The sequence below is a fragment of the Ceratotherium simum genome, chromosome 1, assembly GCF_057802395.1.
Source record: "Ceratotherium simum simum isolate JZ-2026a chromosome 1, ASM5780239v1, whole genome shotgun sequence".
Lineage (NCBI taxonomy): Eukaryota > Metazoa > Chordata > Mammalia > Perissodactyla > Rhinocerotidae > Ceratotherium > Ceratotherium simum.
The window spans coordinates 46,691,260-46,718,779 of record NC_141900.1 but is presented as its reverse complement, the minus strand read 5'-3'; the positions used below and the strand labels follow the sequence as shown (position 1 = coordinate 46,718,779).

The 27,520-nt window shown below is 36.2% G+C and overlaps 1 protein-coding gene across 1 annotated transcript in view; it reads right to left on the bottom strand.

Moving 5' to 3' along the window:
- The window catches only part of SCIN (scinderin), a 76,506-nt gene that overhangs the window by 38,518 nt on the left and 10,468 nt on the right, over positions 1-27,520 (bottom strand). The window contains exon 4 of the mRNA XM_004431396.3: positions 16,559-16,708. Coding sequence (XP_004431453.1) covers positions 16,559-16,708 — 150 coding nt within the window. The remainder of the gene's footprint in view (positions 1-16,558; positions 16,709-27,520) is intronic.

The window sequence follows — 27,520 nt, the reverse complement described above, 5'->3', positions numbered from 1 at the left end:
CCTGCCAAAGTGGAGCCCACAAACTTAACTACTACACCACCAGGCTGGCCCCCATGTGACCTTATTTTGGTGAGGCAGGATATATCAGTTATGTAAGGTTTATTTATAGAGTGTCTATGGTATGCACCATGGCAAAGAGTGAGGCTATAACAATTAATAAGTTAGCTATGGTCCCTGCCCTCAGTGAGGTTCAATGCAAGGATGCTAAATAGGTTTCACCTGTCCTTGCTAAATCCCAGTGTAGGCACCGGCTGCTGGAGCAGTCTGTAGAGAAAGATTCTGAGGCTTCCAAATTTACTAAGAAAGTTTAACATGATCTACCAGTTATTACACTCATGGGCAGGTGGAAGAAGTGGCAGGACACATTTCATTTATTTTAACCCCAAATATATGAAAATGGCCTGTAAGGATTCTCAAATTCAGATTCAGAGAGTATCAGGTCCACAGAGGAACAGCCTCTTCCTCTCATGGCTGACTCTCCACCACCACGCCTCTGGGCTTCTTCTCCCAGTAACTTATCGCTTAGTCTCACCAACTTTGGAGATTACCAGAAGAAAAACTATTTGAGGTTGGTTGAGGGGAGGAATAGACAAGAAGAAAACTGCTTTTCTTCTCCAGTTTCCTCCTTTGAGGCAGAAGAGAAGAGCTACACAGAGCATGCCTACGATGAGAACATGAGCTAAACCTCCAGGAGTGTTTTTTCATTGCCCCTCATCACCATATACACATATACACAAATCCATTTCATTTTACCTCCTTCTATCCCTGTAGGAGAGGTAAATAAACCTGATTTACATACAATGTCTAGTCAGTTTGGGTCAAGTTTTATGGCAAGGGAGTCGTGAAAACTTCCTCTTTATCTACATAATTCAGAAAATTTCCAACACTGGAATTTAACTGAGCAAACTCAAAATAGTTTTCAAGCACCTCAGAGTACGTGAAAGCCATTTGCATACCTTTTATACCCGCATTAAAAGAATGTATTTTCTTTCCAAGAAAATGTCTACCCCAATTACCCTGCACCCAACGCCTCCACAGTATGGATGAAAGTTTGAATGCTGACAGTAAGAGATATAAAACAGAGGGTCAAGCCAGTCCACTGAGCACAAACATTGTGCTACTAAAGCTATTACTTAAGATATGGAATACATAAAATGGGTATGATTGTAAAAAACATGTGGCAAAATTTTGGAAGTTATAAAATAACTTTACAGCAGACGGGCTTCCCATGTCTCTGTATGTTTAAGATTGCACGCTCTGGAAAGAAGACTGCATGTATGTGAATCACAGATCTCTCATTCCCATTCCCACTTGGGCAAGTTACACAGCCTCTCTGACTCACTTTCCCCATCTGTAAAATGAGGGTGTAGAGATGCTATTGGTGCTCCACCCATCTCACCTTGGTCTACCTTAGAGGTCATCTGCAAATAATTTCTTAAAGGCCAAAGCCTTCTACTGTCTGTTTGATGGCATTATCTGGCCACCAAGCTGTACTGTAACTACACACAAGGCAGGCTGGAAGTTCTAGAGAGTTAACACCCAAGGAGCAACCGTCATCCAATGAGGGATATGGAGTTACTGGCTAAATCCTGCAGTGACCTCAGCCTTCAATGGGCCAATTTGGAAGTGAGTTCCATACAGTTTCTCAGAGAGTTCTTCTGGGACAAAGTCCCAGCTGCTGCAGCAAATAACTTATTAACAAACTATTGCCTAATTTTACTCCTACTTGGTGCTTCCAGGATCATCTTCCAAATGACAACCTGCCCCCAACTCTTTGTCTCAGAATTGGCTTTTGGAGGAACACAAACCAAGACAGGGGAAGTATCCACTTCATAGGACTGCTGTAAGAATTAAACTTGCTCATCCTCATAAAGCCCACAGAAGAATGCCAGTCACATGGTAATAAGCACTGTATGTTTGCCATGGTGGGGCTTGTTGTTACCTCCTCTGTAGCAAATGAAATCCACGACAAATTTGTTTCTTAGATGACGGAATTTCTGTGTTGATGGTAAGAAGCACTTGTATCGTATAAAGAAAAATGCAACTGGAAAGAGTAAGACGTGAACAGAAAATTCAGCCTACCGGTAAGCCATTTGCTCTTACCCTTGTAGAACAAAACAAGATGAAATTACTCATCACCTAGCAATGGAGCCCCAGGACAGTGAGTAGTATCACAGCAACTGACATTCAATTATCGTGCATTTGCTACTTGCTTCAGAACAGTGTTTAATCAACATATTTGTTTTGTCCACATGCACTCCGTCAGACTGCATTAAAACTTAGCTTCAGTTTTGGTTTGCTTTTTTAGTTGCCAGTATTCATTGAAATAGAGCATTGACATTTAATTTCTCATTTATGCTTGGTATAGGACTTATTTCCTAATATATTTGTATGGCTTTTTTTGTTTGCATAGATACTAATATATATTTTTTATAACTGTATGTTACTACTTTTTCCTGATTAGTAGAATGTTATGGAATACCCAGAACTGAGGATTTCCCATTGATTTCCACTAAGAGTATACTGTAGTTACATGAACAAACCATGTTTTCCTTATAAAGTCACTTTAAAATCCTTTTTTATAAAAATACATATATGTATCCAAAAGCAATGTAACTGTAAAATTGTGATGCACCAGATACCCTTGCAAACATAATAGTAATTCTTACAGCAATAAATGAGCAATAGCATTGCAATAACATTGGTTTTTAGCAATAACATTGGTTTTTCATTTGCACAAGTACTGTCAATATAACCCAATTCCATCCCAGTGTGATTCTTGGCTCTGGAAAAATAGGACTTAGAAGCACAATCCAGATGGTCTCCATTTTACGGAGTTCTTTCCAATATGTGAACACATTTTCTTATGATATTAAACAAATATTAACTACAAAATAAATACTAAGGGATTGTGAATTGCTAAATCTTGAAGAGTCGACCTTTTAATATCTGGGCCTGGCTAACTATTAGCACAAGATGTGTAAGAGGAAACTGACATGAAATTAATATTACTGTTAATTATTCTTATATATTTAAAAAACTAATTCATAAAATGAATGTCAAGGGAATTGTAACTCATTGAATCTTAGAGATCTGGCCCTTTGATATCTGAGTTTGGCCAATTCTTAGCATAAGGGATAAGAAGAAATTGACCTAATTTTACTGAAAGAAAATATAGTCTTACTGTTAGTTTTTTATTATATATTATCACTAATATTATAACAAAACATCAAGAGTAATATAAGTAGAATAGAAACCTGTCATTCTAATTTAATATTTATGTTAATTCAGATATCGACTTTGCAGGGGCAAAGATCTATCCTTCTATGCAGTCCATCTGTCTCAGAATTGCATTATTCTATTTACACGTCCTATCATTATTCCCTCACTTCAGCTGCACACTGAAGGGAAAATTACCTCATTCAGAAATGATCGCCAAGTGGCATTAATTTGGGCTGACTATATAAAAGTGACACCTTATCAGTAAAGTCACAAATCTTCATGTTGAAATTTGGTGTGACAAAGTGGAAGATTATTTGAAATACTATTATTATTTAATTGCAGCATATGGTTAACAATACTGTTACTATATTTCTTATCTTTGTTCAGAATACTTCAGCTTCCCTCACTGGATGAACTATTGAGGAACAAAATGGATATCTGAATTAAATACTAGAAATTCAAATAAAAGACTGATTAAAATAAATGACAACAAATGAATGGTGCCTTGAACAGTGCCTGGCACATAGTTAGCTATCAATAAATGGTAGACAGAAATAGGTTTAGCAACTATAGTGCTCTTGAAAGTGTCATAACTTTGCAGCATGCACTGCTTGTCACCATAATTCTTTGGATTTTGAGTGCGTACTAAGTATTATTGCCATAATGCAAAACGGAGGAAATGATTTAATTACCATGCAACAGAGAGAAGAAAAGAAAAATTCCTATTTGCTGGTACTGTATCTCTGATAACTTCCTTTCTATTCTGTATATAATGTAGCCTCAAGACTAATCTAGAGAGAGTGGTAAATATTTTGGATCCCTTTAACTTAAAAATCTTTGAATGGTAAACCCATAAATGGATCTCGTTTTTCCATATGGCTCCCATAATAATGTTATTTCAATCAGAACACTGAAGAACATCTCTGATGTGCCAGGTACCATGCTACATGAATGGGAAATTCCAAAATGTTTAAGTCATCCTCCAATTTCCCAAGAATTTATAAAAAGATCCCAGAAAACAAAGGAGGGATGAACAAGGAAGCTAAAGCTACTTGGACAGCACACAAAGAGAAGTGTGCCTCTCTGACAAAATGTTTTTGTTGTCTCTTAGTGTTAGTGTCTACTGACCAAATTAATATTTCAGGCAACTCAAATTTCCATCCTTACAAGGCACAGAGCTGTGACTAACAACGAAGTAAATAAGAGGGCAACAGAAAACACTTTAATGAGTGATTTGTGCGTGTATGTGTGTGTATTACAAACCCACAAAACAAGTTTAAGTCTTACATTTAAGGAGCTCAAAACATCCATGTTTTGTTCCCTGATGCTAAAAAGCAATGTGATTTTTATTCTTATTTACATTACTTTCCTATAAATCTTTAGACTCTTTTAAAAATACTATATACTCATTGTTCCAAAATGGTCATGACAGGGATTTTCAAAACAGCTCCCCATTTCCATTATCGGTTCTTCTTTGGTTCATTTGATATTATTCTACAAAGATAAATGGGGATAGATTTATGTAATCAAAGATCAACCCCAGAAAAAAAAGTTCCTCCCACTCTCTATAGTATCATTTTCAAAATGATCATGCTTGATTTAAACATACAATGATATTTTGGTTAAAACATTAAATGCGATCCCACGTAAATCCAGTAAACCCAAGATTAGGCTATGAAGCAAGCTTTTCCACAGAGAAACTTTAAGGAATGTTGACAGAATCCTAAATTTCCAAATTCCAATTTGATTTATTTCTTAATCTCTTACTTTACATGCTTAAATGTATGAATATTCCAATGCCTATAGATGATTGAATGTTCAAAATCACTCCTGATTTTACTTTCTGTAAATTTAAATTGTATAAGAACTTGGAAGCATTAGCCACTTGCATAGTCTTTTGATGTTAACTTTTGAGAAAGAATAAGACATATATTGGGTAATTTAAAAAATAAAGCTCTGCATCTATGTAGTTGCATGGAGTTCACGGAGCATATTCACTTTTAACTCAGTTGTGAGAAGCAGCAGCACTGGGACCACAGGCACCAGCCAAGCAAAGGGGTCGAGGCCAGTGGACAGCAGTGTTGTGCTAGAGAGTGAGAGAAGGAGTTGGTTTCTGCGGTTGCAGGACACTAAGTGGGGAGATGACCTGACCTTGGAAGGAAGATTCTACAGGTGGAGGTGTCCAACTGCAGCTCCTGGGAACATGTATTTTTATTCACAGGATGAAAAGTTTTAGACACCAGCTATTTATTTTTTACTGTGCTAGGTACTTTCACCTGGAGTATATGCAGTCTACCTAATACATGGGAAGGTATTGCAGTAAATACAAATAAGCTCAAGACTCAGTTATTTCTTGTCAAGAGGTTAGTTGTAACTATGTATCTGTAGAAAGAAGATGAGAAGCATATATGAATTATCCTTATCTTCACATCAACTGCTCCTATATAAATGCAGTTGGTTTTAAAACTTAAATCGATAGTATGGCTTTGTTCATATCTTCACCAACACTATTATTTAAAATGCAGGGAAGTTTTTTAAGCAAACTATCCTCTAGAAAACAGAAAAACAAATGTTATGGTTTTCCGATACCACATAGTTCACAGTTAATTGTATTAATTCTCCAAATATTAATGAGCAATGAGTTACAGCTGTGAGGGTTACACAGATATAAAGGCAGTGCCTGCCCTCAAGGAACTGAGAGTAGCATTGAGAAGATACAATTTTATTTGGCAAAATATTTTGGGGAAATAGGATTAAAATATTATTCTTTGGCTAAATAGACACATCTAAAGGATAATTTAAGGAACATCTGCTGGATAGGGTCAAGATGGCTATGTAGGAAGATCCTGAACTCACCTCTTCCTACGGAAACAACAAATCTACAACTACGTAGATATGGCATAATTTCCTCTGAAAAAGACCTGAATACTGGATCAGCAGAGCTTCCACATCAAATAAAAGGGCAGCGCTGAAACAGATAGGAGAGGCAGAGACATGCTCTCATCAAAAAAACAAAACAAAGCAAAAAGCCCATCCCAGGCAAAGTAATCCAAAAATGGGAAGGATCCCAAAAATACAAAATTTTTCCTTGAAGAGCAAGGGGGTTGTGCTCCACATCAGATACCCCAACCCTTAGATCCTGCAAGAGACCAACCCCCAACATGCCCAGCTTTGAAAACCAATGGGGATTATGACCAGGAAAATCATGAAACTGTAGGGAATGGAGAACCCTCTAATAAAGGGCTCAAATGCAGACTCACTGGCCCTGGAACTCAGTTACAAAAACAGATTGTAAAGCACCTAGACCATATGCGGAGGAGATCCACTTACTAATCTTAAAGCATCTGTGGGAGAGGCAAGAAACTTTGCAGGTCGTAAACACTGGCAGGCTCCATTATGGCAATCTCATTCTAACTTGCTAAGGCTGGCACTGTTGCATGCCATTTTGGAACACTCCCTCTAATCTGTTAGAGAAGGTGGGAGTGCCCTGCTAAGAGTCCTGCCCACTCCCACACATCAGCAGTGCACTGCCCTGGGCTGGGCAACAGCCCCCACCCACCCCTGTGCATGAGCTGCAGCCCCACCACAGCAGGTAGGTGCACACAGGCCACATAGGAGATACTCCTTTAGTGCCCAGCTCTAGTGGCTGTGGGGACCACATTTCTAGGCCTCATAGGACATCTTCCACACAAGGTGGCTCCTTCAAGACTGGGAGAAGTGGTTGATTTGCCTAATACAAAGAAACAAACACAGAGTCAGGCAAAATAAGGAGACAAAGGAATGTGTTCCAAACGACAGAACAAGACAAAACATCACAAAAAGACATGAATGAAATGAAGATAAGCAATCTCTCTGATAAAGAGTTCAAAATAATGGTCACAAAGACGCTTACCAAACTTGAGAGAAGAATGGATGTACACAGGGAGATCCTCAGTAAAGAGACAGAAAACACAGGAAAGTTCCAAACAGAAGTTAGAGAGCTAAATACAATAACTGAACTGAAACATACAGTAGAAAGGTTCAACAGCAGACTAGATGAAGCTGAAGACTGGATCAGTGAGCTGGAAGACAAAGCAATAGAACTCACCCAGACAAAGCAGCAAAAAAAAAAGAAAAAATGAAGATAACTTAAGGGACATCTGTGACAACATCAAGTAGAAAAACATTTGCAATATAGGGTCCCAGAAGGAGAAGAGAAAGAGAAAGAGCCAGAAAACTTATTTGAAATTATAATGGTTAAAAACTTCCCTAATCTGGGGAAGGAAACAGACATATAGGTCCAGGAAGCCTAGACAGTTCCAAATAAGATGAACCCAAAGAGATCCACATCAAGACACATTATAATTAAAATAGTAAAAGTTAAAGAAAAAGAGAGAATCTTAAAAGCAGAAAGAGAAAAACAACATTATGTACAAGGGAAATCCCATAAGGCTATCAGCAGATTTTTCAGCAGAAACTTTTCAAGCCAGAAAAGAGTGGCATGATATATTCAAAGTGCTAAAAGGAAAAAACTGCCAACCAGAAATTCTCTACCTGTGAAGGTTATCATTCAGAATTGAAGGAGAGATTAAGAGTTTTTCTGATAAGTAAAAGCTAAAGGAGTTCATCACCACTAAACTGGCCTTATAAGAAATGCTAAAGGGACTTCTCTAAACTGAAAAGAAATGGCACTAATTAATAACAAAAAAAAAAAAATATGAAAAGTAAAAATCCCACTGAAAAAGGTAAATATATAGTAAAGGTAGTGGATCAATCACTTATAAAGCAAATATGAAGGTTAAAAGATTAAAATAGTAAAATTAACTAAAACCACAGTAATTAGTTAAGGGATGCATAAAATAAAAAGATGTAAAATGTGACATCAAAAATATAACATTGTGGAGGGGAGTGTAAAGTTTGGGGATGTGTTCAAATTTAAGTTGCTATCAACTTAAAACAAACTGTTATATACAAAGTAAATTATACATGAACTTCATGGTAATCCCAAAGCAAAAACTTATAGTAAATACACAAAAGAAAATGACAAAGGAATCTAAATATAACACTAAAGAAAGCCATTAAATCACAATGGAAGAAAAAGAGAAGAAAGGAACAGAGAGAAAACAATTAACAAAATGACAATAAGTATATACCTATCAATAATTACTTTAAATGTAAATGGACTACATTCACCAATCAAAACACACAGAGTGGATGAATGGATTAAAAAAAAAAAAAAGACCCATCCATATGCTGCCTACAAGAAACTCTCTTCAGAAGTAAGGAGAGACAAAGACTGAAAGTGAAGGGATAGAGAAAGATATTCCATGCAAATGGAAATGAAAAGAAAGCTGGTGTAGCTATATTCATAGCAGACAAAATAGACTTTAAAACAAAGACTGTTATGAAAGACAAAAAAGGGCATTACATATTGATGTAATTCAGCAAGTCAATTCAGCAAGAAGACATAACAATTATAAATATAAATGCACCCAACATAGGAGCACCAAGATATATAAAGCAAATATTAACAGACCTAAAGGGAGAAATTGACAGCAATACAATAATATTAAGGGACTTTAACACCCCACTTACATCAATGGATAGATCATCCAGAAAGAAAATTAATAAGGAAACATCAGTCTTAAACAACACGTTAGACCAGATGGATTTAAGAGATATATACAGAACACTCCATTCAAAAGCAACAGAATACCATTCTTCTCAAGTACACATGGAACATCCTCCAGGGTAAATCACAGGTTAGGCCACAAAACAAGTCTCAATAAATTCAAGAAGACCAAAATCTTCTCAAACATCTTCTCTGACAACAATGATGTGAAATGAGAAATCAACTATGAGAAGAAAACTGGGAAAACGACAAAAACGTGAAGATTAAACAAAATGCTACTGAACAACCAATGGGTCATCAAAGAAATCAAACCTAGAGGCAAATAAAAACAGAAATATGACATACCAAAATTTGGGGGATGCAGCAAAAGCAATTCTAAGAGGGAAGTTCATAGCAATATAGGCCCACCTCAAGAAACAATAAAAATCCCAAAGAATCAAACTTTTCACCTAAAGGAGCTAGGAAAAGAAGAACAAATGAAGCCTAAAGTCAGTAGAAGGAAAAAATAATAAAGATCATAGTGGAAATAAATGATAGAGACTAAAAGGACAATAGAAAAATCAATGAAACTAAGAGCTAGTTCTTTAAAAAGACAAACAAAATTGACAAACCTTTAGCTAGACTAACCAAGAAAAAAAGAGAGAGGACTCTAATAAACAAAATAAGAAACCACAGAGAAGTTACAACTGATACCACAGAAATACAAAGGATCATAAGAGACTACTACAAACAGTTATATGCCAAAAAATTGGACAACATAGAAGAAATGGATAAATTCCTAGAAACATACAGTCTTCCAAGACTGACACGAAGAAATAGAAAAATCTGAATAGACCAATTTCTAGTAAGAAGATTGGATCAGTAATCAAAAACCTACTAAAAAACAAAAGTCCAGGACCAGACGGCTTCACTGGTGAATTCTACAAAACATTCAAAGAAGATTTGATACCTATCCTTCTCAAACTCTTCCAAAAAACAGAAGGGAGGGAACACTTCCAAACTCATTTTATGAGGCCAGCATTACCCTGATACCAAAACCAGACGACAACACAAAAAAAGAAAATTACAGGCCAATATCATTATGAACATACATGCAAAAACCCTCAACAAAATGTTAGCAAACCAAATTCAACAATACATTAAAAGGATCATACATCATAATCAACTGGGATTTACTCCAGCAATGCAAAGATGGTTCAACATCCACAAATCAATCAACATGATATACCATATTAACAAAATGAATGATAAAAATCATATAATCATCTCAATAGATGCAGAAAAAGTATATGACAAAATTCAACATCAATTAATGATAAAAACTCTTAATAAAGTGAGTATGGGGGAACATACCTAAACATAATAAAGGCCATATATGACAAACTCACAGCTAACATCATATTCAATGGTGAAAAGCTGAAAACTTTTCCTCTAAGATCAGGAACAAGACAAGGATGCCCACTCTCACCACCTTTATTCAACACAGTATTGGAAGTCTTGGCCACAGCAATTAGGTAAGAAAAAGAAATAAAAGGAATCCAAATCAGAAAGGAAGAAGTAAAACTGTTACCATTTGCAGATGACATTATACTATATACAGAAAACTCTAAAGACTCCACCAAAAAAACTGTTAGAACTAATAAAAGAATTCAGTAAAGTAGCAGGATACAAAATCAATATACAGAAATCTGTGGAGTTTCTATACACTAATAACAAACTATCAGAGAGAGAAAGTAAGAAAACAATCCCATTTACAATTGCATCAAAAAGAATAAAATATCTATGAATAAATTTAACCAAGAAGGTGGAAGACCTGTACACCAAAAACTATAAGACACCAGTGAAAGAAATTTCAGAACACAAATAAGTAGATATTCCATACTTAAGGATTGGAAGAATTCATATTGTTAAAATGTCCATACTACCCAAAACAATCTACACATTTAGTGCAATCTTTATCAAAATTCCAATGGCATTTTTCACAGAATTAGAACAAATAATACTAAAATTTGTGTGGAAACACAAAAGATCCTGAACAGCCAAAGCAATCTTGAGAAAGAAGAATAAAGTTGGAGGTATCATGCTCCCTGATTTCAAACTACACTACAAAGCGATAGTAATCAAAACAGTATGGCATTGGTGTAAAAACCGACACACAGATAATGGAACAGAATTGAGAGCCCAGAAATAAAGCCATACATATATGGAAAATTTACCACAAAGAAGCCAAGAACATACAATGGAGAAAAGACAGTCTCTTCAATAAATGGTGCTGGGAAAACTGGACAGCTACATTCAAAAGAATAAAACTAGACCACTGTCTTACACCATACACAAAAATTAACTCAAAATGGATTAAAGATTTGAATGTAAGATCTGAAACCATAAAATTCATAGAAGGAAACATAGGTGGTTAAGCTCCTTGACATTGGTCTTAGCAATATTTTGTGGCTTTAACTTCAAACGCAAGGGAAATAAAAACAAAAATAAACAAATTGGACTACATCAAACTAAAACACTTCTGCACAGTTAAGGAAACCATCATCAAAGTGAAAAGGCATCCTACTGAATGGGAGAAGATATTTGCAAGTCATATATCTGACAAGGGGTTAATATCCAAAATATATAAAGAACTCATACAAGTCAAGAACAAAGAAACAAACAACCCAACTAAAAAAGGGGCAGAGGATCTGAACAGACATTTTTCCAAAGAAGACATACAGATGACTAACAACCACATGAGAAGATGTTCAATATGACTAATTATTAGGGAAATGCAAATCAAATTACAATGAGATATCATCTCACACCTGTTAGAATGGCTATTATCAAAAAAACAAGAAATAACAAGGGTTAGAAAGGATGTGGAGAAAGGGGAACCCTGGTACACTATTGGTGACAATGTAAATTGGTGTAGCCACAATGGAAAATAGTATGGAGATTCCTCAAAAAATTGAGAATACAACTACCATATGATCCAGCTGTTCCACTTCTGGGTATTTATCCAAAGAACACAAAAACACAAATGCGTAAAGATGTGTGTTCCCCTATGTTCGTTCACTGCAGCGTTATTTACAACAGCCAAGATATGGAAACAACCTAAGTGTCCATCAATAGATGGTAATTAATCTAGCCTATATGCTATTATCATACAATCTAAAGTACATAAACTTTATCAAGAGAAGGCTTCTAACTAATGGTAGCATCATTCTGACCATGATTTCTGGCATTTGAGGACCCTTACAACCTGTTCCCACTCTCCAACTCTGTTTTAGCTCTAGTGTGTGCTGTTCTCCTCAATCAGACAATAAAATAAGCAGAGTTTTTAAACTTTCTTGTGAGTCAACCCAGTACTCAATAAATACATTAACTAAGATATAATATGATATTCTAATTTTTCTTCCAATTTTCTTTTTTTTTTTTTTGTCCAGAATCTGAAACAATGACTGCACATATGATGGTCCAGGGAGCCTTAGTGTTTTCATAAAAACAAGAAATCCAGCAGTTCAGTAACATAACATCTGCTTACAATCTCCCTGCCAGTATTCCACTAGCATTTACAATGATTACAGACTTAACAAATTCATTAAATTACATTGAAAAATAGTCTTTCTGGGTTAGACAAATTAGTTGTTTTTTGTTGTCATTTCAAACAAGATCTTCTTCATTCTCTTTTTGATATCTACCAGATGCTGTCTTTTTAAAAATGAAAGTCTGTAATACAGATTGATGAATTATTGACCTCAGCAATTTTTCCTCAGGGGATTTTTTAGCCTCTCTCCTAATGTTTAGAGAATGAATACAGCCAACGAAGAAAATTTGGGACCTTAGGACTAATGAGATATTTAATTTTCCTTCTCATTCATTGTTTATTTTAAATATGAAAAGAAGAAAGACCAAGAAAAAAGCTTTACATAATTTAGATGCAGCTTTTCATGGTAAATATGTTTACAGTGAAGAGAAAGCAAGCACAAAGTAAAATGTGACTTTAGTTACACGCTTTAGTTAGTTCCCCTTACAGTATTATTTTCACATTTAGGCATATGAGTTTTTGAAAGTGCTAAAGATACAGATAAGAGGCTGACCACACATCCTGTTTCCCCAGACAGTGTTGTTAATACATGTCCTCTCTGAGTCCTATCTGGTTGGTGTTCCCTATTACTCTCCAAAGTGTTTTAGTTTGAAGGGTAAACTTATGATCATCCGAGAGATCAGCCATATTAAAATTGTGTGAAAACAATCGTGTGAATAGATAGCTGAAATACCTCAAAATAAAGAACAATTTTTTTAAAAAGTCTCAGAAAAATTATTTTTCAATATTTTTAGTGTTGAGCACTTTAATGTGTTAGAAAGACATGTTCCAAATATTCAGTATTGAATATGAAGAAAAGCTAACAGGATCATTTAACTGGTTGAAAAGTCCTTGATCTCAAGCCATTACTAACCCTCATATATAGACTTTCAAAGTTTTTGAAGATAAATAATTTTAAAAGATTCTCATTAAAAATGAGTCACTTGGGGCCAGCCCAGTGGCGCAAGCGGTTAAGTGCGTGCACTCCACGGCAGCAGCCCGGGGTTCGCCGGTTCGGATCCCAGGCACGCACTGACACACCACTTGTTAAGCCATGTTGTGGCAGCATCCCATATAAAGTAGAGGAAAATGGGCATGGATGTTAGCCCAAGGCCAGTCTTCCTCAGCAAAAAAAGAGGAGGATTGACAGATGTTAGCTCAGGGCTGATCTTCCTCACAAAAAAATAAAATAAAATAAAAATGAGTCACTTAAAAGGTCAATTTTAAAAGATATTTTGAAAGATTTTTAAAATCCTTCTCTAGCAAAGTTAACAGTTGCACTAGAGTCTCAGAAAAAGAAATGGTATTTCATTATCTTAAAAGAGGTAACCTCTTGTATGTGTATGCTACAGACCACTCTGGACCACTTTTGAAGCTTATGAACTCCTTCTAAGAAAAATATTTTTTAAATGTGTAAAATAAACTACAAAGTATTACAATGGAAACCAATTATGTTGGAATACAATTATCAAAGTATCAAAATATATTTAAAAACCAAACATGTGATAAAGTAACATATAAGCTTCTTCATTAACTCATTAAATAATATTGTTGAACAGCAGGTATAATAACTATCATAATTACCAAGCAGTGATGAATATATATGATATTTTGAGGTTATCTACAATAACTCTAATATGATCTGAGAAATCAGAGGTACTGCTCACGCTACTGTGGTTTGTCCACCGCATTCACAATTGGAGAAAATTTTCATTTAGAGGTTAGTGAAAAGGAAGTTGTAATTTTTTTCCCAACCAAGTTCATGACCTCTTTGAGGTCAAACTAGTGTATCATGGGTGCATAATTAACTCATCAAACTGCTACTTACCCTTGTAATTAGATACAAAACAACACTTATAAAAACAAAAAGCACACTGAATGCTTTTTAAGAAGAAAAATGAAGACTCTCACTGAAAATTCAGTTCAGTTTATTGTGTGAGTGAAAGCTGTCAAATATAATGCAGTATACATTGAATGTGTTGAATGGAAACAAAATAGGTGTTTTCTAGAACTTTGAAAAACCAAAAAACGAAAACCCCTAAAACACAGACATGGCATTTTATATGAAGCAGTATGTCCCTTATCCCTATCACTAATATCTTATAATCAGTTATATTTTCACACTTTTTTTTTCAGGTTTGCATTTTCTTATTTTACTTTAACAGTATAATATATTAGTTGACTATTTAAACTTTCCTTTCTCAGAACTTTAAATGAAATCCAATAATGAAGGACCCCACAGACTACAAATGGTTGGAATTAAACACAGATATTGCCTAAAAGACAAGGTAGAATTATAGATCTTTGGAACTTAAAGGGACCATAAAAGCCACTTTGTCTAAGCCCTCACTTTAGAAAAGAGGAACCAGAGACAATGAGAGGTTGAGGTTAAAGGACTTGCTCGGGACGCAAGATGACACAGAAAAGCTGAGTCTGATAGTTAACGCAATGTACCCTCTACCACTCTACAGGAGCAAATCCTATTCCTGGGTCCACTTCTATCAAAATATAGCTATCGTAAAAAGAGATTACAATCAATTAGCAATACAGCTTATTTACAGTTTTTTTTTTCCCAAATATGACAGTAGGAAGACTTAAATGGTGAGCACATCTCTAGAACAGAGGTCTTGAAAGAATATGAAAAGACCGAGAATATGTTTTGAATAGTTTTCAAGGTCTAATTCATCAGCCATGTTATTATGACTACTGAAAACCCAGTTAAACCATCTCTAATTTTATTTTATTTTTTCAGATGGTCCTTTTTTTCCAATTATAAAAGGAATATACATCCATTATAATAAATTTTGAAAATATAAGGACAAATGAAGAACAAAATAATAAGCAGCCATATCCCAAGAGTCAAAGATAATATTGGTAATATTTAAGCATACTTCTTCCAGATATATAGTATGTATGAATATATAGCTATATACATATAAACCTACATATTACAATAATATTGTATATAAAATTTTATATCTTGCCTTTTCTCTTAGCATTACACCAGGAGCATCTTCCCACTGAATTAAAATTGTTTCCAAAACATCATTAATGTGAAGGTCTATGTTTGGTGGTTATTAAAGTAATAAAGTTTGAAGATATTATAATCAATAAAATTGTCTCATTATATAATTTTTAATCACTGGATTATGTAGGCTATCGCTGATCAGGTAACTCTAATGCTTTACATTGCTCTAAATCAACATTATTAAAAAATATGTTTACAAGATAGTCTTTAGAAAAATTTGAATGCAAATAGCTAAAATCTTTTGGGAAAAATATATAATACCCTAGGAAATTAGAGAAATGAAAATCCAAAGAGATACCACCTGCTACTACTAAATGCAGGAAGATTCAAAAAGATATTACAACAGTAAATCGTGATCTGGTTCTGTAAAGTCATGAAGAAGCAGTGCTTGTGCAAGGAAGCAGCAGTTGGTGTAAACATTTAGTGCTTGGCACACTGTAGGAGTTTAATAAATATTTGTTGAATGCATAAATGAAAATCAATTTACCAACACGTCTAGACATCTGAATATAATTATAACCTTTGACTGATCATCTTACTTAAGGGAATATATACAATATATACACTCAGGTACTCATTGTACTTTTCTTAAAGGGGAAAAATTGGTCACAACTAAATGTCCAAAATTTAACTATACTAAAATTATAAGTGTCTTGCCGGTAATCCTTAGGTTAAAATGATTTTTTAAATCATTGGTATATGTAATCTCTTGGCATAAGATTATATTTCGTTCTTTTACTAAAATAATTGCTAATTTTAAAAATGAAGAAAATCATTTTCAAAAAAATGATTTCATTTTTCAAAAAAAAAAATGTTGAGAAGCCCAGATGAATAAACTATTATTTTTCTTCCAAAATATATTCTTATAGTCAATCTCAAAAGTGTTACACGTCTCTTTGTCCTTGAATACCACAGAAGATAGGGTCAAGGCTTCCTGTGAAAGTCATACAAATGGTTAGAGAAAACTGTCTTGACACTCTATCTTCCTAGTACCATGACTTAGATAACTCTGATATTTCCTCTTACCTAATCTTAGCCTAAGTATTAGACAATTTGTTAAAACTAACACACACGCACATACAACTTAGAGTGGTAACCCTTTAAAAAACAAAATAAGTCACAATACCTCTATAAGCTCTGATGGTTCACTTCCTTCTTCCACCACAATTAGTTGAGACCTTCCGTTCCTTTCATTGTCCCGAATGCCAATGGCAACCTGGCTTGCCTTCAGACGCTCATATTTGTTGCACGAGGAGCCACACCACTGGTAAATTTCCTAAAAGAGAGAGAAAGATCTTTTGACCCCAGAAACATGTGGAGGACATTCAGCCCTGTTGTAATACTCACTGTGATTAATTAGGAAAAAACAAAAAGGTATAAAAATAAAAGTTATCTATTGTTGAGGTATATATGATTTTACATATTTTATTTATACTTCATTCTGTATCCTGTTGCTTTCAATTAGCATTATAAAGTAAGCACTTTTTTAAACATGGAAAATATAAATGTATATCTCACCAACCTTTGTATGTATAATCCACTAAGTACAATTTACGAAAGTAGACTTATACAGATTACTTAAACTAGAAGCACATGCAACTATGACGTACAACTATCTACTGGGGCTTTGGGGGAAAAAAAAAGGAGGAGGATTGGCAATAGATGTTAGCTCAGAGCCAGTCTTCCTCAGCAAGAGAGGAGGATTAGCACGGATGTTAGCTCAGGGCTGATCTTCCTCACCAAAAAAAAAAGAAGACATTTCCAGTCCAGAGTTGTTTCCTCCTTCAAAAATAGTTTACTGATTGCCTAAAATGGGGCAGGCTCTCTTCCAGGCCCTAGGGGCACAACTTTGAACCAAGTAGGCTTGCACAGTCTCTCTGACTCACCTCACCAGGTTCCTGATTAACCTACTCCATACTCCTCTCTAAGAATAAAATATACGTTTTAGGAATTCAAGCCTTTAGAAGAAGTAAAATAAAAACGACTACGCCTTGCAACCCCTTTCACTCTAGAATCTGATTAGTTACTCAATATGGTCAAGGGATGTTTCTCTTCTGTTTCTAAGAGAATCGTGCACTGCTACTGTTTCCTCTCCAACCTCTTTTCTACACTTGGGCATCTGAATACGAGGCTCACATTTGGAGGCAATTTGAATACTGTGCGCAGGTTAGCAGTTACAAATAGGGAAAACAAATGGTTCCCAACGACCAGTCAACGCCTATCACTGAGCATTAAAATCAGATGGTGAAGCAGAAAGGTGATTTTTAAAAATACAGATACCTGAGCTCTACCCTTAGGGACTGTCAGGTGTGTTCTGGGCAGCCGTGTTTATTGAATGCTCCCCAGATGATTCTAGCATTCAGCCAGGGCTGAGAACCTCTGCTGGTCGCCCTGAGCATGTTGCATCTGGCACTCATTACAGGGAATCTGTAACATTTAATTACCCAATGGAGCCAAGCAAGCTACTCTGCTGAGTACACCTGGGCTCTTAGCTCAGATTCCTTTCCTACCATATTCCATGATATTTTGCGAATGATTCTTTTCTCAGTAGGTCTGAGAAAGCAAACGTCTAATATTTACCTTACAGTGAAATAGAGGAAGTCGATCAGAAGTTAGCTCTCTAGATTTCTCCGACTTACTAGCACCTTTCATTACTGACTTGCTCTGTATTTTTATAATCATCTAACAGATGTTTATGTTCTCCCTACCTTAGTTGTATAAATAACCTCTCATCTACTTCAAAGAGATTATATCAAATCACGCTAAATTTTATTAGCATCTGTAAAGCATTATGGAAGCTTGGTAAAATGTGTTTAAAAATGAATTGTAGATAATGATAATTTTATGAACATAATTATTATTTAACATGGAATTTTACAATACTGTATAGATCCCAAAATATTTTCTATGATACTACTTTGCGTTGGGAGTTTTTATGTGCAATATCAATTCACAGATGAATTTAGTTATAGAAAATTTTCCTTACCATTGTTTAGAGACCACAGGCTACCTTTAAAATAGCAAAACCATATGTAGGAAATACTCATAAAAATAATAAAACTTTTAAAAGTAAAGTTTTCCTTTTAACTGGAAGATGACTACATCACTAAAGAAAGTATTACAGAAAATTTCTTACTGAGGATGAAAAAGAATGCTTTATGTTACGCTTACTCTCTTTTTATTTTCATCTTATTTTGTGCTACTATTTCTATAAAAGTGACATCATCTTATTTACTAAACTTAATTTTCAATGGTTAATTCAGACAAGAAATGCAACAAAATATGGACTTAAATTTTAAATTGCTAAAAGCCAGAATTGTTTAAAAAGTTACCTTAAACATATTTTTCATTCAATGCTAATTAATTTTTTATGCAAATAGTTCATTCAATTATGGCAGAGCACATTAAAACATGCTTTAAAATTTTAAACAAAATTTTAGAATTCATTAAATGTGAGCAATTTATATTCCACCATGTGTGGATGATGTGTTGAGGACATCTCATTTTAACAGAGCTCTACTGTGCTGAAATAAATGTGTGCAGTACTATTAATAAACCGTACTGCCCAACACTCTTTTCAGAGGTAGCTGGTTAAGACTTCACCACTCTGTGCACAAGGAGACTTTGTACTCAATTGGCCCTGTGCTTGAAAAATTCTCCTATACTTCAACTCACCCTGTTTTTTAGAAGGAGCAGGCTGAAAAAAAGAAATTCTGCATAGAGCTAAAAAATGTCTGAATTGATTTGATAGGTTGATATGTATTATTACAACAAAATGTTTTCATTATAATTTAAATTGTTTTATTTCTAATAATTTAGTGGGCTTTAGATGAAAAACCTTTCGTAAATCTGATTTAAGTGTACCAGACACTGAAAATTGTAAAGCAAACATGGTTTCAAAGGCAACTATTTTACCCTCTAAGATCCTAAGGAATTTAACAACTCAACACTAAATTTATTTCCTTGGGGAAAGAACATAAAGACTCTCTGTAAATACAGAAGTATCCACTCAATTCAGAATGAAGTCCACTTAAATTTTGGTCGTAATTTGTTGATGGACATATTGCCCATGAACAACTTCTAGTAGAAGTTTGTGAAACTATAATTAACTCAATATAAAATTGTTAAAGGAAAACAAAATTACTCTGGACAATTGGAAAAGGAAGAAATAGGGGAGTAAAGACAATCTGTTACGGCAATTAGTTTGGTCCACTGGTAAAATGAAATAAAAGCAAGTGAGTGACATTTATAGAAACAACCACACTGGGAGCAAACTAGAAGTTTCTAAAATTTCCTTTAAACTATGTGGTCAGAGTTAACAAGTAAAACATCCAAGCACAGCGAAATCTCATTTGGGAACAGGAAATAAGAGCAGAAATAAAACAATGCTCCATGATGCCCTTGAAGGGAAGTGAGATTTCAGAAGCTGAGTTCAAAGGAGCACCCCAAACAGCCCATGTGATGTTGCCTCATAACATGTGCAAAGAATTCAGCATGGATTTGCCACTCTTTTATCCTTTTCTAAGTTATTTATTCTAAATACATCTAAAATTTTATAAAAGGAGAAGAGGGTCCAGATCTCTTCCTCTCCCTTTCTTCTACTGGCTTTATTTTTAATGGATTTAGTTTTCTCTTCAATCTAGTTAACCCAATATAGAACTTCATTCAGATATCCCTTTAGGCTTGAGGTTCTCTAAGCATAGCTTAAAAATAATGACGACTTGTGAGATACCTCTAGGAATCTATCATTTTATATTTTAAAACTTTAGAACACGACCTTTTTAGTTTTTGGATAAACAACTGTTGATTTATATCCTATTTTGTTGCCCTTCAAAGCCAAGCCAACTCAATATCCTTCAGTGACATATATGTGTGTTTTAAAAAACATCTCTGACTGAAGGACAGAAGATGAATGGAATGGGTACGCAGGAACACTTGAAGGCTTGGTGACAGAAACGAAGAAACTGCATGTGAACCAGGACAGAGCAGCAGTGATGGAGAGGAGAAGAATCGAGGGATATTTCGAAGGTTAAAGCCTACAGGATTGGTCAACAATACCCTTTGGATGTGTACTGGAGGACAGGGAAAGGCGGAAGTGACTTGGGCAATTAGCTTGGCTGCTGGTAGTGATGCCACTTACTGGGACCAGGGGACAGCTTTTGAAGGGTTCTTTCTACAGCAACAGTGAGAGTAGGTGAAATTATGTTCTCTGTACTAGTCAAAGTATTTGGCATATCACAGATGTTTTATATAATCACATTTTATCAAATCATTTCTGCCAGCCACATAAGTTGGTGACTCAACTGTTTTTAACTGACTTATTGGTTCTTCATGCATATGATTTTCCAACCCCTTTAGACACTTCCCATACTGAAGTGCTTCTCAATGTTCACTGTACATTATAATAACCTGGGAGTGGGGCTTAAAAAGTACTTCCACCAAAGTCCCATCCATAAAACTTTAAAATCAGAATCTTTAGGGGTCAAATCATAGGCATCACTATTTTTTCTTTTTTTAAGATTTTATTTATTTATTCCCACCCCCCCCAAAGCCCCAGTAGATAGTTGTATGTCATAGCTGCACATCCTTCTAGTTGCTGTATGTGGGACGCGGCCTCAGCATGGCCGGAGAAGCGGTGCGTCGGTGCGCACCTGGGATCCCAACCCAGGCCGCCAGCAGCGGAGCGCGTGCACTTAACCACTAAGCCACGGGGCCAGCCCGGCATCACTATTTTTAAAACCTCTTCCAAATGATTCTAATGTGAAACCATGATTGAGAATTAAAGTATAAATCCTAATACCTCGAAAGTTGTCTTTCCTAGTGCTCTCATCCATTCTCCAGTTATAATGTGTGTGCCCCTCTACTCCAGCACTTTTCACATTCTACCTTGTCATACTCTGACTTGTGTATGTGTCTGTGCCTCTCACCATTTGACGGCACCTAGAGGTCAAAGGCTATCTGGTTTTCACCCTTGTACTCCATGCACTCAGCACATACTAACCACATAATAAATGCCATTCATCTCTACTTTTATTGCAGGGTAAATTTTACAGATTTAAGATTAGATTTATTTTTCTCATCATCTTTTCTTATTGCCTCAAGGCTCTCCTCTTATAAAGCTAGTGGAAATCATTACTTTGGGGTAAGGACAAATTTATCCAGAACAAAGAGGATTTTGCTCAGATTTTAGCTTTAAAATAGGCTTTTAAGTCATAGCAGAGACAAAGCCTGAAAACCAACATAGTTTTCATTTAAAAGAACCTTTATTTTGCTCAAGTTTTTTTGAGAGGAAGAGTGAGGATGCAGTCTAGAAAGCTGGTTTTGCATGTCAAGAACCAGACTCTTGGCCTTGGGGGCTAGAGTATATTGCAGGAACCATACAGGAGGCAACAGTGTGAAATGGTGTAAGACTAGTTTGTCTGGTCCAAGAAGAGAAAAGTAAGAGATTACAAGAGAACTAGGAAGTTTGGTCAGATGCAATGAATCTTTGAGAAGAACTCGGTATACTTCCCAACCACCATAATTGTCATATATTTATCCATGGTCTTGGCCATTAGAGCAGAAACAACTGTGGGCAGTGTCCAGGCAGTTGGACCAATGGGTACTGGTACAATGAGGTTACAGTGTCCCACAACTGCAATGTGGCATGGGAGAAGCAAAGCAGAGTTCCTGAGCAGGGTACAGCAGTGGCTGACAGAACCAGAAAGAGTCTTGCCATGGATATGTGGGTATAGCAGAAGACCAAAGTGAGGCCAGGGCTATTTTCCAGTAAATGTCTTGGGACAGAGGCCAAAGCCCAAACCTCAAAAATGAAGGAAATGGCTACACTTCAATGAAAGTCAGCGAGAAGTAAGGCCTGAAGACTGCAAACCAGACTCACGTCCATTCTGAACCCTGACCCCCATCCCCAGGCCATAATATTACCCATGCATTCCAGTCTGGGGGATGGAAAAGAGGATGGGTGTGATAAGTTTGAAGTGCTTTACTGGTAAACAAAATTCACCAGAATAAGGCAATATCATTTTATTTTTAACCTTCTTCTTGTGGAATTAGAAGCTTGACAATAAAATCAGGTTGAGTTATAGATGAAAAAAGAAAATTACATCTTTATACACATGAATGCATGAGACTGTATGCTTTGTGTTGGAGAGATATACATTTGTTGAAAAAACTGTTGAATGACTGTAAGTTTTGGACCTTATGCTAGAAACAAAGTGAGTGAGTGTGGTTCATAAGTGAATGGACAAGCAATGTGGAAAGTGCTGAGAGGCAAGTCTCTGCATGGCAATAGGAGAGTTAAGATAAGGGCATGCCTAGCTCTACAGGAAAGCAAAGTGGGGATGGGGAAGGAGAGGAGGAACAGGTCAGGTAACACATTAGAAAGAAGACAAAATCTGAGTTGAATATTTAAGGATGAGGTGATATTGGATGCTTGTTGGAGAGAGGTGATGCAGAAGAGCAGAGTACCCTAGGCAAAGGAAACAATTTTCACAAAAGCAAAAGCATGGCAACTTGAGAGACAGTGTCATGTATAGGGTACCGAGACAGCATCACGGAGATGAACAGGGCACAAAGGATTCAAGAGACACTTAGGAGGAGACTAGGCATAGTGACTGACTGAATGTGCAGCATTTGGGAGCAGTCATCAAGATAACTCCCAGATTTGGGGTCTGAGGGCCTGACTGAGTGGTGGCTCCATTTACAAGATAAAGACAATAAGAGGAGAAATTGTTTTAGGATGAGAAGGTGAAGTTGATGAGTTCCATTTTTAGACTTGTGGAGTTTGAGGTTCTCATAACACACACAAGCTGAAATATCTAGGAGGTAGTCTGAAACACTGACTAGAGCTCAGGGAAGACGTCTGAGCTAGACTATAAAATTGAGATTTACCAGTAGGTAGTAGTAGTTGAAGCTCCGGGTGAGGATGAGTTTGTTCAGAAAGAATGTATAAAGAAGAGACAATGATCAAAAGCGGAATCTTTAAAAAAAAAAAAAAACAACAACTTAAGGGGGTAGACGGACCATGTGGAGAAGAATGGGAAAGCGTGGCTTGACAGGGAAGAGGAGCAGGGAGCCAGGAGAGAAGCGAGGCTGAAGCAGAAGGGAGTAATCCAGTGTCAATCGCAGCACAGGGATCAAGTGATAATGATCGAAGTGTCCATTGGATTTAGCAGAAGGCATTATGCCTGTAGGAAGAACAGTCTCAAAGGAATGGTAGGAGTGAAAGTCGGAAAACAGAGGTTGAAGACCGACTAGTAAATGAGGAAGTGCAGACTGCTCTTTCAAAGCAGCAGTCTGCACCATGAGAGAGAGGTGAAAGAATATAAATAGTAAGGGGCGTAGGCAAAGTTGCAAAGCTGACCAACAAGTTAACAAGGAAACAAAACAGGCAGAACATCACGATTAGTAATTCCCCACAGAAAATGCCTACTCCTGTGCAACCTAATTCTCCATTAGTGGCTGGCTCTGACGTCTTTTTCTAAGAGTTAATTCCAGATCCCAAAGTTTGAGAATACGGGCTCTGTTCGCTACTATTCACATTCTGTAGTTACTGATGCTTTGCTGCAATATATTTAGATGTGATTTTACTATTATTTTTATTTTATACAAATGTATACAGGTTTATTTTATACAAATACCTCATATCTTTAATATAGCTGGAAAATAATGATTTATAAATTCACCAACATTAAAATATATAGTTAAAAGCATTTTGCCAAAGATTCAGTAAATTCCAAATTGCTAAGATCTAGCCACATTCCACGTTATTTGCTGAAAACACACTAAATATAAGACAAGTTATCCAAATCATCCTTTAAAATGTTGATTTTCTTAACTTTCAAAGAGATTAAATGGATAATTTTACAATGTCATGCTCCAGGTTGAGGAGACAACATTGTCACATCCAGGGGATATTTACTGTAGTCTAAAATCCTATCACAGCAAATGTTTCTAAGGCATATGGCATATCATATCAATAATAGTGACTGTGTATCAAAAAAACTGACTTCCCTCAAACACAATCAAGATACAGGATTTGGGTTTTATCCATAACCTCAGTTTTGGCCAGCTGGCTTTAGCTGGGCGACAGCTCTAGATATCTCATCTGCTTTTTTTCATACCTAGTTAACAAAACTTGAAGAAACTGCACTGGCTTCCTTTTTCATCCTCTAATGTAGAAGGTGGTCACGAAATAATTAACTCAATAACTGCTATTAAAATATTATGGTAGAGGGCCGGCCCCGTGGCTTGGTGGTTAAGTGAGCGCGCTCCACTGCTGGCGGCCCGGGTTCGGATCCCGGGCTCGCACCGACGCGCTGCTTCTCCGGCCATGCTGAGGCCGCGTCCCACATACAGCAACTAGAAGGATGTGCAGCTATGACACACAACTATCTACTGGGGCTTTGGGGGGAAAAAATAAATAAATAAAATCTTTAAAAAAAAAAAAAAAAAAAAAATATTATGGTAGAGAAAATTTTGGTTCCATGCCTTGTTTACTGTGACACACCCCAAAAAGAAAGTCCCTAAGGTAATCGCAAGATCTTATCACCATTTAGAAACTTTTGGCAACATACCGAGTGGTTATTAAAGGTTAGTAACATAAACACAGATCATGTGGGTATTTGTTCCAGTGTCCTTAGGAATTTAATGCATGCTTCCCACTAGGGTATCCCTTTGGAGTATAGGAAACTTCCACAACATAAGAGATAATGAAACTCAAGTACCTCTGCAACAAATCATCGCACATGTCTCTAACCAGGCATGAGAGCACGTGAGAACTTGTAAGTTATTAAAGATAATTAACTATATAAAATAAAGATACTTTACTATTAAACAGATGAATGTCTTTGAACCTTATAACAGAGACTCTGTCTCTATTATATGAGCCTGGATTTGTGGGTCATACTCCCACAGGCAGACACTACCTATGGGAAGACAGCATATGTCACTAGAACTAAAATCTCTCTACCACAGCACCAAACTATCTAGCCACTGTGGAAACTCAATCAGTACTTGTTCAATAAAACAATAAATGATTTCATTAATAATACTACTTTCAGCAGATTTTTAAGCCAGATGAGATAATCAATTCTGAATTCAATAGATTCTGAAATTGTTGCAAGATATTCTGTTATAGGGCCATATACATACTACACCAAGTTTGCTTAATGTAGTGAAAAGAATGTGAACCAGGAACAGAAAAACCCACGTCCTGTCCCAGGTCACCACTCAACCTATATTAATGCCAGTGACTTGCTCACATCTTCTAAGGCTTTTTTGGCTCTTGTGAAGCTGGGATGATAAGTGCCATCTCCACATGTGACTGTGTCAGAGGAGAGTGAATCATAGCCAGCTAAGGTTAGAAGTGTCATCAGAAACCAGAGTCAAGATGAAAAAAAAGATAAGGAAGTTAATGTTTGGAGAGGTTAATGACTTGCTCAAGATCAAACAGTAGATAGTTGGAAAGCTGAAGTGGACACTATTCACGATCATTAAAGAGATTATTTCATTCGTGGAGCAATTACATTACATACAAAAGGTTTTTTTTAAAAAAGAAATATTTTCAAGTAATGGCAATGATGAATGACATTATCAATGGGCGGTGTCTCTCTTGTTTAGGGCCCTAGAGATCATCTACTCAGATACCTGACTTTATAGATGAGAACCTGAGATTACAGTAAACTTGGATGAAAACTGAGGTCTCCTTTTTCTATGAAAAATACCATCTTATATGTAAAAATACTTTATAAAGGGATAAGGGGCTATAAAATGTAAGTGGTTGAGATGCAAGTTGAGATAGGCAATTAATTATTGTGCACGAGCTTTAAGAGGCTCTGAATGCTATAATTCGTTTTGGAACTGTGAGGCTTGATGATACACGTGGGTACCTACTCGTGTAAGTTATGGTTTTTGGTTGCAGGGGAATGAAGGGATGGAATTCTATTAGTTTTCTGTCTAGATCTGAGGGTCAGGACTTAAGCCCTGCTGGGGGAATGGGTTAGCATTTAAAGTTGAAAAGGACTTTTCCATGAAATTCATTGTGAGATTCACGGCAAGAGTACTGCCATTTTGGGTGCAGATGTCTAAGTGTGACACTGAGCATTGTACTTTGGGTATTATTATTATGATCTCAATTGTGCACACAGGCTGATATGATCCAAGACAGCTGGATTATACATTACTGGTAATAAAACTATAAGTGTACTCTAACCTAGAGAAACCAATGAAGTTTATAGCTTGGGGTCATTTTCCAAACCATTTATAATAGCACATTTCCTATCTGTGCTGTTACCAAATTAATATGGCTTAAACAGAACTTTGTGTAGCTCCATTTTCAAAACCTTTGGTGTCCCTCCTCTATGCATATGGAATAAACTCTTTTGGCTTCTGTCTGATGCTTTCCCCTAAAATACTGCCCAAGGACAGGCAGTAAAACAAAATGCTAACAATCAAACATAGGGTCTGATCAGACTAGGGTCTAACCCTGGCTTCACCATTGACTGGCTGTGCAACCTTGAGCCAGTTCCATAGCCAGTCCAAGCCTCACGCTAACTGAAGCAATACAGGTCAGACCAAGTCCCTCTAGAATGCTTCACCCAGGAATGTTAGGGACGATGACTAGAATGCTGATGTATGTGGTGTGATGAGAATGATGATCACGAGAAGGAAGAGAAGGACATCATAAACGTGCTCTGTACTTTCCTGCCTTCTTCACCTTTGCACATGGTTTTTCAGTGGTAGGGAATGCCCTTAATTTCTACTTTCAAAACCTTACAAAATTCTACAAACACAACTTAAATCCTATCTATTTGAGTCTAGCACAAGACCTTGCAATCATACTTCTTTGTCATGATAATAATGATTAATAAGTATACTTGACACTAGAGGGGCCTCTTTTCCTGCAAGAAAACATAAGTCAGATATTGCTCATCCCATTAAGATGATACTTGATATTTGTACTTGTGTCTTAATTTCTGACAATCCTAAGAGAATTAAAAAGTGTGAAGTAATATGATGTGTGTGTGTGTGTGTGTGTGTGTGTGTGTGTGTGTGTGTAAGGGATATATCAATATGTGTTAAAATATTT